The sequence below is a fragment of the Zalophus californianus genome, chromosome 2, assembly GCF_009762305.2.
Source record: "Zalophus californianus isolate mZalCal1 chromosome 2, mZalCal1.pri.v2, whole genome shotgun sequence".
Classification (NCBI taxonomy): Eukaryota; Metazoa; Chordata; class Mammalia; order Carnivora; family Otariidae; genus Zalophus; species Zalophus californianus.
In genome coordinates, this window is record NC_045596.1 from 39,437,704 (window position 1) to 39,452,853 (window position 15,150).

General features: G+C 41.1%; 1 protein-coding gene across 5 annotated transcripts in view; it reads right to left on the bottom strand.

The window, feature by feature from the left end:
- CORIN (corin, serine peptidase) overlaps positions 1-15,150 on the bottom strand; it is a 237,543-nt gene that overhangs the window by 55,474 nt on the left and 166,919 nt on the right. For all 5 annotated transcript variants that reach the window (XM_027598351.2, XM_027598352.2, XM_027598354.2 and 2 more), the window contains 3 exons: positions 14,509-14,625; positions 10,796-10,903; positions 3,609-3,840 (listed from right to left, as the gene is read on the bottom strand). In XM_027598351.2, coding sequence (XP_027454152.2) covers positions 3,609-3,840; positions 10,796-10,903; positions 14,509-14,625 — 457 coding nt within the window. The remainder of the gene's footprint in view (positions 1-3,608; positions 3,841-10,795; positions 10,904-14,508; positions 14,626-15,150) is intronic.

The following is a 15,150-nucleotide window of genomic DNA, read 5'->3' on the forward strand; positions in this document are numbered from 1 at the left end:
CATGGCCATCATCACTTCAGCTTAGACCGGTAGTGTTGAAAAGTTTGGTACTTCTCCCAATCCCATCTCTACTGAGCTCAAGTTGGTTAAAATAAAGTGTTTGTTCCTTTTATAAAGAAAAGATAGACTAAACATTGTGCTAGGTGTTTTCTTTCATGTGTGTCATCTCATTTACAAAAAGCGTATTTTTAAAGTGAGGTATCAACGTGTCTTTCTTTACTTCCTATGAGGGAAAAATGGTTTTCCCTCCATAAATTACCAAGAAATGAGTTACATAGTTAAAAAAAAAAGTAAATTAACCAAAATAAGTTCCTAGACAATTTTTTTATTTCCTTTCAAATATGTTATTTGTCTTCAAAAGTTTTAAACTTTAAGCTATTCATTTTAACAAAGTTCACTGTCTCTCTCTCTTGATAAAATGGGGCAGCCCTTCCAGAAAGGTCAGCTCCAGTCTGGCTAGAAACTGGTAGGGAAGGGTTAACAATAGAATAGGGAACGTTTCAGAGAAAGCTCTAGCTACATTAAGTCTGCATAAGATAGAGGGGAGCCTGGGTGGCTCACTTATTAAGTGTCTGCCTTTGGCTCAGGTCACAATCCCAGGGTCCAGGGATCAAGCCCCATGTTGGGCTCCTTGCTCAGTGGGAAGCTTGCTTCTCCCTCTCCCACTCCCCCTGCTTGTGTTCCCTCTTTTGCTATCTCTCTCTCTCTCTGTCAAATAAATAAATAAAATCTTAAAAAAAAAAGTCTCTTATGGTTTGCCCCCCCCCGTTTAAAAAAAAAAAGTCTGCACAAGACAGAGCATAACTCGATGCTGGCTTAGCCTCAGAACTCAGGCAAAGACAAAGCCATGGCGTTCCCATATTAGTTTTGCAAAAACAGGATGTTCAATAGTGTTCAATAACTCTCTGTTAGACTGAATAGTTCTGTTGCAGATTTAGAAAAAATGTATATAATTTAATTGCTGCAATTTTAAATTTGCCATAGGATACCTAATTTATACAGAGCACTGTATAGTGCCTGACTCTACCACTTCCTATTTTTTCTATAAAGTGGAAATAATACAATAATACATGAAAAGAATACAGTGAGGTAATACGATAAAAATAAGACAATGCGCCGCGCTGCAACGGCAGGCGTCACTGTTCTTATCCTAACCCATGTGGCGCTCAGCCACCAGCAACGGCCCTGACGGTAGGGGCCTCCCCCAAAAGGATATTTTGAGAGCAAGACAGCAGCACTACCCTAAAATATTTAACACATTGTAAGGGCTCAATAATGTTAGGTTTTTCAGACTCATAACTTAAAAACTAAATGTTAAGACCCATAAACAGGCATGGCAAAAGCAACATTGCTTCATGAACACACGAGTATATTATTATTCCTGTCAGAATATTTAAAAAATTCTTATAAGCCAATATCAAAATGTAAAACTCATTTCAAGAGCCACTGAAAATGAAAGATGTACATGTAAACTAAAGAAATAGAACTAAAGTATCTAAAGGGAGTTCACTAAAATGTTGATGAATAATGTCTCAGGGTCAGTCTCATCTTGGGCATTTTATTTTATTTTATTTTTTTTTTTAGATTTTATTTATTTATTCATGAGAGACAGAGGGAGAGAGAGAGGGAGAGACAGAGAGAGAAGCAGAGGGAGAAGCAGGCTCCCAAGGCGCAGGGAGCCCGATGCGGGACTCGATCCCAGGACCCTGGGATCATGACCTGAGTCGAAGGCAGACGCCTAACCATCTGAGCCACCCAGGCGCCCTCATCTTGGGCATTTTAATGTGAAACATAAACCCTGAAATTATAAATCATAGGTGGATGTACATTTGTTCCAGAGAATACTCCATTAGGGAAATTTTTTTATACATGTGAAAAGAAAATCGATGCAAGCATTTGTTAAGTATTATAACAAATTATTATTCACTATCCTTGACCCTGCTTAGCCAAAGTGGAATAAAATTTAGAAATAACTTTTCAACATAAAATGAGTAGATGTTTTCTTAGCGATACTTTAAAAGGCATTTTACAGAAGTTTTCAGAATTATGTTTGCACAAGGCAACATTAACTTTTAATCTGTTTGTATAATTTGTTCAGTTCCCCAACTCATTTTGAAATTTTATTGTTTCCTGTCCTCTATAGATGCCCCTTCCTTGTCATCCATGTGATATTTGGTATTTAATTTACTGTTTTCCCATCTGTCCACTATATCAGTATTACTGCTTTTTCTTAAAGCTCCAAGTGACTTCTGATCCCAATATATGGTTCCCGCAGTTACTGCTGACACTTAGACAAGGACATCTGTATATTCACCCCTTGATGGAAAACAGCATAAAGACTGCAGCTAACCACTTCTGCGACAGCTATCTCGTCCTGTACATTCTCTGCCTACACCCCAACACGTGGCAGAGAAGAGCCCAAACTTCCACTAAGCAGTAGTGTTCCTCTCCTACCATCAGTGCTCTTGTGCGCTGAGCTTACAGCCAGAAGCCTTGACATTTATGCACACTCCTTTACCCTCCCAACAACTCAACCCAACCACTGTTACTGTCTTGATTTTATTTTTTATTTATTTATTTGCCAGAGAGAGCACAAGCAGGGAAGCAGCAGAAGGAGAGGGAGGAGAAGACTCTCCCCTGAGCAGGGAGCCCGACGTGGGGCTCAAACCCAGGACCCCCGGATCATGACCTGAGCCGAAGGCAGATGCTTAACCGACTGAGCCACCCAGGCGTCCCCTGTCTTGATTTTATAGACAGAGTCGAAGAACTGAGACTGAGAGGGACTGAGAAATCTGTCCCAGGCCACAAGGCAGCCACAAAAGAGCCAGGACTCAGACCAGACGGTGGGCTCCGGAGTAGTACTCCTAACCTGAAGTAGGATATCTCTCATCCTAAATCCAAGCTGCAGGCTTGAAATGCTGCCCCTCGTTTCATCTAAGCAGGTAGAAAAACGTCAGTGATGTCCATCCCTTGTCCAAGCTGCAGTGCACGGCTTATGTAACGTCTCTAAGTTTTGAGTGCTATAAAAAGTCAGCATTTTAAAAAATCAGTGTTGCCAGAGAGAAAAGCAGATATACTCCTTCTTCGCCTAACTCACATTTTAGAACGCTTCTTGATCCACCAAAGTGAAACATGATTTTATTTGATTAAAGTATGTGAACTACTGGGGCGCCTGGGTGGCTCAGTCGGTTAAGCGTCTGCCTTTGGCTCAGGTCATGATCTCAGGGTCCTGGGATCAAGTCCCACATTGGGCTCCTTGCTCGGCAGGGAGCATGCTTCTCCCTCTCCCTCTGCCTTCAGCTCCCCCTGCTTGTGCCTGCCCTCTCTGTCTCTCCATTAAATAAATAAATAAAATCTTTTAAAAAAATTAAGTATGTGAACTATTTATCAAAGGCAGTTCATACCTCCCTTGTGTGGTACTCCAGTAATGAATCCTAACTCAAATATTCATTTTAGAATTCCTACTTCTTTACCTTTTAAACACATTATTTTTTATATACAGAGCTCCTTAGCAATATGGACTTTGTCTAAACTCAAACTAAGTCTCTGATCCCTCGGTTCTCCCTGAGGCGAAAATGAGGATGCTTGGGGGGACCTCATTGTATTACCTGCAGGGTGGGATCTGCTGGCTTGTGTTCACATCACACTTTGGTACCAAAATGGTGCAAGCAAAGAACATGAGGTATTTGTAACAATTCGTCTGAACAAGCGCAGGGAAAAGAGAAGACTCCCAGCTGATGGATGCTTCCTTTTGAGTCCTGTGGCCAAGGTAATTTGGATAATTTGTATGGTTGTAGGGTAAATTCATGCAGAGTTCCAATGTAATTGGTTCACATTGACCTAACAAGAAAACACACATACAGGTACATACATATATAGTAAATTCCATGTGTAAAACAATTTCTTCAAAACTTACAAAATTGAAATCTTACCTTCTTTTTAAAAAATAACTAAGACTAGAACACAAACAATATATAACTTCCATCAGAAGATAAATAATTTGGTTAAAGAACTGCCAAGCCAAGAATCATTTCCGTACAGGCAGCTGCTAGACCAGTGCCCAGTGTGCGTGTTGGAGCAAGTCTTTCTTTGCTTTTTCCCTCGGCCCAACCTATCTGAAAGCCACTCTCTTTTATGTTTCCTTTTACGCCTTTTGTCTTCTGATTTATTCATTACGTCTTAATGAGTATATTCCCTCATCTTCACAGCCATTTAAAAAAATCAATGAATTTGTTCAAATAGACAATTAGATTATGTCTTTATACATTTGATTGTTGATCAGTGGATTTAAATATAAAGCGACAAGATTTCAGGGCAAGAGGAGGCTGAGCTCTCGTTAGGCCCTCGTGGCTAATGAGACGAAATACTAACCTGTTAGCTTGGCATCCAAGGTTGTCTCATACTCCAACCACAGCCTAACCTTCCAGGCTCAGCACCAAAGACTATCTCATCACAGGAATTTCCTTGGTGACAATAAATATTTAAGAATGACATGCCTTTGTGGGCCCTGTTAGCTCTTATCTCCTCTTCTTGACACACCTGTAATCACCCCTCAAATGTAGTCATGGTTCTAGCTGCCAGGTGCCTACACATGCTGCCTGGAATGATCCTATCCCATCTTCTCCACCAGGTGAATGCCTCCTTGGCCTGTAGGACTCAGCACAAACAATCACCTCCTCTGGGGAGCCTTCCGGGCCAACCACTCTCCCCTCCCATTCCCAGCAGGACTCTCTGCTGAGCACCAGAGCATCTTAGGCATATTCCTACCACACACTCATTGCCCTCTACTGTATTCTTTACTTACTTGCATCCCCCACATAATTCAGTAATTTTTTTAAGATTTTATTTATTTATTTATTTTAGCGAGAGAGAGTGCACACAGGGGGAGGGGCAAAAGAAAAGGGAGGGGGAAAAATCTTAAGCAGACTCTGGGCTGAGTACAGAGCCAGACGTGGGGCTCGATCTTGTGACCCTGAGATCGTGACCTAAGCCAAAACCAAGAGTCAGATGCTTAACTGACTGAGCCACCCAGGTACCCCTAATTCAGAGATTTTGAGAAATGGGACTTTATTTCTTGATCTCAAAGTCTGTACCTAGCGCAGCGCCAGAAAGAAGGAAAGGATTTGCGGGTGGGGGGGGAGGTCGGTGGGGCAGTGTCAGGAACTCTCCGAGGCACTTAAAATGTAATATAATGAAAAATATAGTCCCTGCCATCAAGGCACTCTACAATCTTTATAGGAAGAAAGACACATTTCCTGCCAGTATAACATGAGGATAGGATAGTGGTCTTAAAAAGCGCTAAGAGCCCAGAGGGACAAGGTGGAGCAAGAATGCACGGAAAGCTTCCCAGGATAAATGGGGTTTGGGGAACTTGGCAGAAAGGCTCCCTGTTCCCTCTCTGTTTGCAGGAGTCATGAGAGGTAAGCAAGTGTGTTGGTGAATCTGCCCAGACCCACCGAAGACTCCATGCCTTGTTAAGAGTCATTACTCAATTAAACTTAATTACTTGACCAAGAAGTGATGTACATGCAGATAGATTCGTAATAAGGACTGGGGTGAAATATTAAAACAGCTCTGGAACCACTTCTCAATTTAAAGCATCTGAGGGCTTCGAGGAAACTTTGTTGATAAGGAGCCTGATTAAAAGCCTCTGGACGAAGTGTAATTATGTAAAATCCATTTACTGGAAAAGGCATAACACTGTCAAAGTTGGCATAATCCTGACAATGAGTACGGGATGGAGAGAAGAGAAAGACACAGAGGCAGCGTGGGGCTGATTCAGTTTGTCACGTCCATTGATTTGTGAACATTTAACATTCAAGTCTTTTGATTTCATATTATTAAAAAATGCCTATTCCTCATAACAATAAAAACAATGTAAGATGCTAAAGAAAAAGTTTATCATCTCCCTGCCCTCTTCTCTTACCTACGCTCAAAGCCGACAGACTGGGTTTGAATCCTTCCCTGCCTTTCACTGGCTCATATCTACACATACAAGCGTCTACACACATAGACAGATTTGTGTTTGCTTGCTTCTGCCAAAGTAGACTCTTACCATTCCTAGTATTCCTCAATTTGCTTTTGTTGCTTAATTATTCATCATGTGACCGACTTATAAGTCAGTAGATGCCACTCTAACTATATTTTTCCTAATTTCTTTAATATAATTTTACCAAAAAATAGGATGATTCACACAGATTTTTGATGCAATATTTTTTTCTTGTATATGTCTTTCCTTTCTATCTCTTCCTCTACCACCCTATCAAGTTTTAAATGTTTATTGGTATATTTTATTTAGATGATAAGTAGACCTATCACACGGATATTTTTTCTCTTTGATATGTGGGAACTATGTCTCTTTTGATTTGGGATGAGATAAAAGCTTTCAGTGTTTCACGGCCAAGGAAGATGAAAGGATTAAGTTATGATCATATATTATTCTGGAGATCTCTACTGAATGTGGTAAGGGTGATTGAATCTTGTGTTTTATTCCTTCATAAGGCATTCTTCACAGATTGTTCAGCAAGATAAACTCTCAAATATCTATCAACTTCAAATTCTATGATTTACACTATCAATAAGCTTTTTTTTATCTTAAGAATTACTCACTCCCTCACGAACTTGATTTACGATAGCCACTAGAGGGCAGTCGTGTTACAAACATGAGGCTGTTTACTGTTTTCACTGCGTTTCGATGCCCTGCTTAGCACATTGTCCAGAACACAGATGAGGTTTAATAAATATCTGTTTAAAAAATTGATCCTGATGGAGTCTTAATGACATCCCACCTTTCGAAGTCTGAAACCATGTTTGTTAAATTCAACCTAAAGATGGAATTGTTAATTAAATGATGTTACATGCTTGCCATGATGCAATACTTTGAAGCCATTGGAAATCATGTATTAAATGAAGGTCACTTACATGAGAAAATGTCACTTTCAAATCCATTGGCATATACAATATTCTAAGATTCATCTTTGCCTCAAGTTCTATATTTCTCTATATTATTATTTTTAGTAGTTTCATGAGTTTTATATGGTGAACACCCTTGTACCTACCATCCAGATCAAGAAGTTGAACTTTGCCAGACATCCCAGATGGCCCTCCATTTACCCTGTCTTCTACCAACTTTCTCCTTTCTCCCCAGAGTAAGTACTGAGTTTCATAGTTATCACCTCCTTGCTCTGCTTTATAGTTGTATTACCTAAGTGTGCACTGCGCCCTGAATACTATAGTTAATCTTGCCCATTTTTTAAAACTTGTTTTGTCTTCTAAGTCTCTTAATCTGGGTTTCCCCCTCCATCCTTTTATTTTTAATTTGAGTTTAACTATTGAAGAACCCAGGGATTTGACTGTAGAGTGTGCCCGACTTTGAATTTTGCTGACTACCCATTCCTGGTGAAGTTAAATATATTCCCCTGCCTACTTCCTGAACATGGGCAGCTGAATCCAGAGAGTTGATTAAGTTTCATCCCTTAGGGAAGACTATGGGTGCTATGGTGTTCTTCCATCAGAAGGCAAAGTATATCTGATTTCTTTCTTTTTGGGGTGTGAGCAGCTGTAGATGCTCAATGCCTTGACCCATTAATTCACCAATGCATGTTACCAAATGGAAACAACTGGTTACCAAATGGAAATATTCTAATTTAATCATTTGTTTTTCACTCATTTGTTGGGAATGCTTTTAGAAAGAGATCATTCCTCTCATCTCCCATTTGCTCCCAGGACTGAAGTCCTTAACCATTATGGTGTTTGGCTTCTTTACCACACCGCTATACTATTTGCTCCTTCCAACTAGAGACTGCAAGGAGAAGGCAGTAAATTGAGAGGTCAGTAGGAAATTATTCGAAGAACAAAGCTGCTCATTGCTTCCTCAATGTTGGAGAAAAAGAAATGCATGAGTAACCATGTAGAACTAACAGTCGATGGAACACTGTGAGGAACGTGAGAGTCCCTGGGGTATGACAGTGATAGCTGGCTTCCTACAGCCATGGCAGTCATGGGCACAGAGAGGTGGGGAGAGACACATGCCCAGGAACTGCTCTTTCCACAGGGTTCCCCAGTTGTCTGGACTGCACACTACAAGGTGGGAGTGATAGATTAGTCCCCCACACCAGAGTGAGGGGAAATAACATTCCCACACAAACCCCCTAGGGCAAGGATATGTTTGTATTTCACCTCCCAGCAGGGCACAAAGATGTTAAAGATCCTGGGTAATGAGTTGATATGGGGATACTGTGATATTTCAAGCTTATCAGTACACAATGTCATCAAAGATGTGGTTTTTAGGTTAAAAAAAACACTATAGGCATTTCTGGGAATCTGAGATAAGCCATGGACTTCTCCACTGAAAACTTTGAAAACTATAAAGACTTTTTCACATTCAATTTCAGGGATGTCACATACCCTTACAGCTTAGTCATGAACAAACCACTGAAGTAATAATTTTCAACCTTGCCTGCACATTGGAGTCCTCTGGAAATGTAAAAAATACTGATGCTTGGGTCCCACTCTATATCTTCAGGGACCCATAACATTTTATGGGATAGCAAGAACAAATGTCTTCAAGGGCTAGACTCCCAGCAACTCCAGTAAGAGGCTGACTCCATCAGACAGAATATCCACTCTTCAAACTCATATTTTTATTAGCATGGAGGACGACAAAAACAGTGCTGTGTAGCTGCGCCTCAGAATCTAAGTAGGCATGGTCTCTCCGGTGGTAAAGATCTTCAAATAATTAATCACTTTTTCAAGTGCATGAAGTTTTCTGAGAGAAGATGCTACTGGTCCAACTTTACAGAGAACCAGGTACACACATACCATCATGAAGCTCTTTGAAAGATGAGAAGAAACACCTTTGCTTTCCATTGGAAGGTATTTTTAATAACACAGAAGGAATAAAGGACCAATGACTAGCCCAGTGCCTGGCACTCAGAAGAGGGATGATCAGATGTCTGCTGAATATGTATGGAAAGAACCTGGCAAGAACCCCTGTGGTGAAAGAAGGAGCTGAAGGGACAGTGAGACGCTGGGGACACTGTTCGAGTGTATTGAAAGAACATAAAGAGAAAACGAATGTGGTATACATAAGTGAGAAGATGGCAGTGTGTTCTCCCACGCTGAAAAGTTATCTCCAGGAAGGCAGAAATCATGTCTCCCTTCTTCGCCATTCAAGTGGCCACTGCCCATCCCAGAGCCTGGAACATTGTTATGCATGCTATCAATACCAGCTGACTATGAACCAGAGTCATCTGGTGTCCTTCTTTCCACTTCTCTTGTTGACAGGTGTAACATACTTTTAAATTTCAAATTTTGACATATTTCAAAAATGGAGAATATAGGACAACATGCACTCAATACTCCTCACCCAAATCTGACACAGGCCAACACTGCCCTTTCAACTTTTTTTTTTAATCTAACACTAAGTGCCATTCCCTGTCAGACAATCCCCAAAACTTTAATAATAAACACATATCTTTGAGATGACACTGTCACTGTTCCTCAAAATTGCTCATGCCAAGTTAAGGTGAAGTAAAGAAAGACTTCTGAAAAAGTTCCAGAGCAGATTGGGGGATAAAGCAAAGCGAAACAATGGACCCAGAACATATACATATACATAGACATAGACATAGACATAGACATATACACATACACATAGTCATGCATACATACACACATATTTAATTCAGTTTAGAGTGAGTAAAAGAAAATGGCAGTATGTCTTAATGGTCAGATTAACATCTCTCTCAACTGTTCTCTCATATAGAAGTGGAAAAGGGCTGGGTATCACGCTTTTAGCCAAACAGTTATTAAGTGCTTGTGAAAATAAACAAAAAGTCCTCTCAGTCTGGGTTTTTCATTGGCTGCTTCCCTCACACCTCTGGGGTTACAGGAGCAGCCCCTATAAGCCCTACAGGGATGCAGAAAGGTCACTGAGTAAAGCTAGGACCTGAACCCTTCAGCCTTTCAACTGGGAGATACCTTCATACTTTCTTGCCAACTGAAAGCTGACAGACCTGCTTCTAAATCTCAAGCCCCAAGTGGAAGAGGAGGCCAAACATTAATTATAAAAAGTGAAAGAAGCGAGCCGAATATGAAAGCAGAGCCTACAAATAAAAACTCATTACAAGAAATCAGAGTCTTTCGGGGCTTTCTGATTCATTTTCAATTTCCCATGAGAACCTATAGAGCCCTCTGTTATTCCTGCCCATTCTCTCCCCCCCCGCCAGGAATTCCCCCTCCTGAAAGTTAATTTAGAGTGAGCCAATAGTTTACACCACTTGTCACCCAGACAAATTTACATAACAGCTGCAAGATCATTCTAGGTCAGCAAAGTTCCTGCAAAGGTGAGAATAAATCTTATTAGGAGAACAGACCGCACTGTTTAGATGAACTTCATATTTGCTTCTTGGATAAAGTTTCCATTTTTGAAGCTCTGCTTTAAAAGGGAAGAAAGATAGCATCTGCCTGCAGATGGAGCCAAGAAAGTAACATATAGGAGCTGATGCTGAACTGAAAGTAATGGTAATGATATTAAGCAATTTGGATTTATAGGCCATCGACAATGACACATTTGTTTCTAAGTCAAGTAAGACCATTTTGTTTCTTTTCCGCTACCACATGCAACCTTTAAAAAAGAAAAAAGAAATATGTATATATATGTATACAAACACACACACACACACACACACATTTGGAGGGATTCCAGACTTCAGCATTTTCATGTCAATTCAAAAGAAAAAAGCGAAATGCATATCCTGACACGGTGATTGCACTTGTCAGCTGCTGTACTTACTACAGTTATTCGGACTGTGGTTCGGGTCACACAGGGAGTTACCACCACATGAATCAAGGCAGGAATTGTAGAGGCATCTTTGGTCGCCTTCTTGACATGGAGTCTGACCTACAGAGGGGGGAAAGGCACATTCACTTTCATCATCTGTAAATTCCTTACACTAAGATTGGAAGTATCAAGGACATCTGGGGGAGCTGAGGAATGACATAACTTTAATTGCCTTCCAATTTCTCCAAAAATATTGAACACATGTTAAATATGTAACTTTCTGGGTTAATTTTCCTGGCAACTAAATACAACATGCTTATTCCAGAAGGATTCTGTAGGAACAAAAAAATAAGAGGCAAGTTATTCTACAAAATGGGATCTTGTTGCTTTTCATGGGGAAAAAAAGTGTTTTTTGTTTGCCTGGGTGAATAAACTTGATTGCAAAATAAAATGTGATTGGAGAGAAAGGTCAACATAATGATCTTGAACTCTTGAATATCAAATGATATTATTTTAAGGACTCATTTGCACCCAACTCTAGTCTTCCCCATAAGGAAAATGCTTTCCCTAAAAATAAATAGGGCATCGACACCAGGACAGTGAGGATACTCTGTCATGGTGCAAGTCTTATGCAGCTGCGATCCCTATTTTCTGTATGTCCTTGGAAAGTTATCACTGGCCTAGCTGTGATGACCTGAGAATTGGGTTTCTTGTTCCCAAATGAATGAGAGCAGTAGCGTCAGCCTAATGGCTTTTCCTTAAGGTATGTAGAGAGGAAACTGCTTTTCCCATTGATTTCCTGGTCATTTGTAGGTTAAATGGAAAAGGTAATAAATTACTGCCTGTTCTCTTTCTAGCTCTTGCCCATTATAGTCAATTACTTTCAGACATGTCATCGGGAATCTAGAAAATCTTGCAAGACAGTTTTAAGAATAAATAACAGTATGTGTATATGTATAATCATTCTTATCTATAATGCTATGACAATGTTTATTATATTGGACTCTTTCCATTAATGTGCAACAGTATATATCATAGCCTTGAAGAAAAGAGATGCCACTCCTTTTTTTTTTTTAATCTCATCAGAGTCGAACCTTCATTGCAAGATAAGCCAGGCTCACTTCCATGAGTTTCATCTCTTAAATAATTTTAATAAGACAACATGCATTCATTATTTCAGCAGATATTGAGTGTCTGCTGTGTGACAAGTTTATGTGACAAGATAGACAATGAAGCATTAAAAGATAAAAAGAAGTGAAATGGCTTATACTTTAACTAGGGGGATGGCCATGAACAGAGAACCTTACAATGCTGTGTGATTACAGTACCACTGAAGGTGTCTGTAAGGCAACAGAAGCAGACTAGAACAGTAAAGGGAAAGCTTCTTGACGGAGTTTTTAAGGCAGGTGGGTTAAGCTGGCATAAGAAGGTAGAATGGGTGCCCCAAGCAGACAACAGAATATGCAAAGGCTGGAGTGGAAAGAGCACAGGTTGGCCTCACCAGAGCCTCAGGGAAGCTAGACAGGAAGGCTGAGAGCAGAGCCCGAGGGCTGTAAAGGCCTGAATCCTGAATAGGGCCCAAAGTCCTGGGTGGCTCCTACTTCCCTCCCCAACCTCTCTAGCAGAGCCAGCCTGGGCTCACTGGTGACAACATTCTGAAGTCGTACCTTCCCCTTCACTCCTAGATTTAATCATAGTGGTCTTCTCCTGAAACCCTCCATATGCCTTGCTCCTTTCCTCCCTGGGACCTTTGACCAAGCAGGTCCCTGTGTCTGAAAAGCTTTTTCCAGTCCCACTTTCCTTCATTAAGTCAACTCCATTCATTCTTCAGATCTTAGCTCCAACATCTCTTCCTCAAGGAACCTTCCCTGAGGCCCTGTACAGGCCATGCATACCATATATGGCACGTGGCTCCCTGAATTTTCCCTCATGGCCTATGTCACTCCATGGTGAGACACTGACTTGCACAATTATTTGTATCATGCCAATCTTCCCCAGGAGCCTGCAAGCTCCATGAGCTGCTTTACTTGCCAGTAAATCCCCAGTGGTTAACCACCTATAAGCACCATGACATACATTTATTAAGTTCAATTCATTAGATTAAGTAATATAAAGATGATAAAATTTGACTTTTGATCCATTTTATCAAATGACTTTCTTGCATCTCACATATGTAAGGAAATACTTTATGAATCTTGCCATCGCATAGTGAAGAATCCAAGATTATTTCAAACAGAGATGAATTATGGAGAAAGAAAGAACAATTTGATCCAAAGGGAGGTGCTTGGCTGGTATGCACATAATAACTCATGGCTAGAAAAGACTCTGCTTCTGAATTTTAAAAATTGGTAAAACGAATCACCCTTTATCTGATGTTATAGGTATTAAATCTGTGATTAAAAGTGTCTCCCTTCAGGTCTGGAATGCTTTTTCACTAAAGCAATTCTAATGATCAGTGTTTATTAAGACAAAACTAATTTAGCTACAGGTGACTAATCTCATTGGCCGATTTGTGATATGCCCAGCCCAAGACATGTTTTAACACAACAGCCATGTAACAAGAGCTCACATTTATGGAGTGCTCACCATGGGCCAACTCTGTGAGGCAGTTATGACTCTGAGTTTGCAGACACAGAACCCGAGACACAACAGAGTTGAGTTACCAGCCTAAAGTGAACGAGATAGTAGGTAGCAGAGCTTAGCAGAGCTGGTGCTTGAACCCGGGCAGCTGGGCTCCAAAGGCCACCTTCTTAATGACTAGTCTATGCTGGTGAGTGGCAAGGTCACGGATAAACAAATGCGGTGATTTTTAAGTCAAGGGGTACTCCTAGAAGCCCTGTGCTGAGAGATGCTTCGACTCAAAGTGGGGCTTCAAACAATCAGTGTGGAACGACAGTTTAAAAGCCAACTTATTTGATTTACTTCTTTTTGAGTTTCACAGATGACATCAGTAACCCTTTCCAGGTGTAGCCGAGTATATTGTTCCATCACTTGAGACATGAAACTGCTTCTTTGTCATGAATCACTAAACTCTACTCCTGAAACCGATATTACGCTATATGTTAACTAACTAGAATTTAAATAAAAACTTGAAATAAAAAATAAAATGACACTGGGGCGCCTGGGTGGCTCAGTCAGTTAAGCATCTACCTTTGGCTCAGGTCATGATCTGAGAGTCCTGAGATTGAGCCCCACATGGGGCTCCCTGCTCAGTGGGAGTCTGCTTCTCCTCTGACCCTCCCCTGCCCCACCCTGTGCGCGCTCTCTCTCTCTCAAATAAACAAATAAAATCTTTAAAAAAAGAAAAAGAAAGTGCTTCTCTGAACACGGTTATTTTAGGAGGCTTTCACATTTAATTTCAGAAGCCAATTCCTCCTAATTGGAACCTAATCTAATGTAATGAAATACTACGTAGTCAGCTTTTCCTTTCTCATCGTGTTGACTTTCCCCATAACCGTTAACTGAATCTCCCACGCTGTGTAAGTGTTCAACCTCCACTGTCTCTCCTTAGGAATGATTGTGCAGTGTACGATGCTCGAGAATTCTAATTCACCGGGAGAAAGGGTTTCCGGGCGGGCCAGCGCTGTCAGGAGCGCTGCGCCAGGAAATCTGGAGCGATGTATGGGGGGATCGCACTGAGCATTAGGTAACCGCCAAGGCTTTCCTGCGTTCCCCAGGAAACGCCCCACAGGCAGGAATGCGCGGGGCAGGGGACGCACACTTACTCTGGCTGCAATTCTCCTCGTCAGTGCCGTCCCTGCAGTCCTCGTCCCCGTCACACTGGAAGGTGCTGGGGATACACTGTCCGCTCCGGCACTCGGCCAGGCCTTGGCTGTGGCAGGCTGCGGAAGGCCAGAACAACAGTCCGACAGTCATTGCACCGTCTGGTCCTTCTCGCCGTCTGTAGAGCTTATCGAGGATGCCCGCTTATCTGGCATCACCCAGAAAGGAAGTGTTCGGAATATCTGCGTGGTCTACAGAAGTGAAGGAGTGTACCATCAATGTGTTTCAACCCAAGGGTTTTTTGGGGATGGAAAGTTTTCTTTCCTGACTCTTCCTTGCCTTATTAAATAGCACTTACTAAAGAATTAACTTTTTCTTGATAAGGGTGGGGTAAGAAATTGCGTTAATGATGTTAATGATCTGTAGCTTTACTGCGCATATAAAAGCTACGATTTATTCAAGGCTTGCTACACGGTGATAACTGTGCTGGGAGGGTTATGTATCGAATCTCAAATCCTCATAACAGACTTGCAAAAGAGATATTATCAACCTTGTTTAGAATAAGGAAATTAAAGTCTAGAGAGTTTAGCGACTATCTAAGTCACAAGGCTGTTAAAAGCTGGTGCCAGAATGTGAAGGCAAGC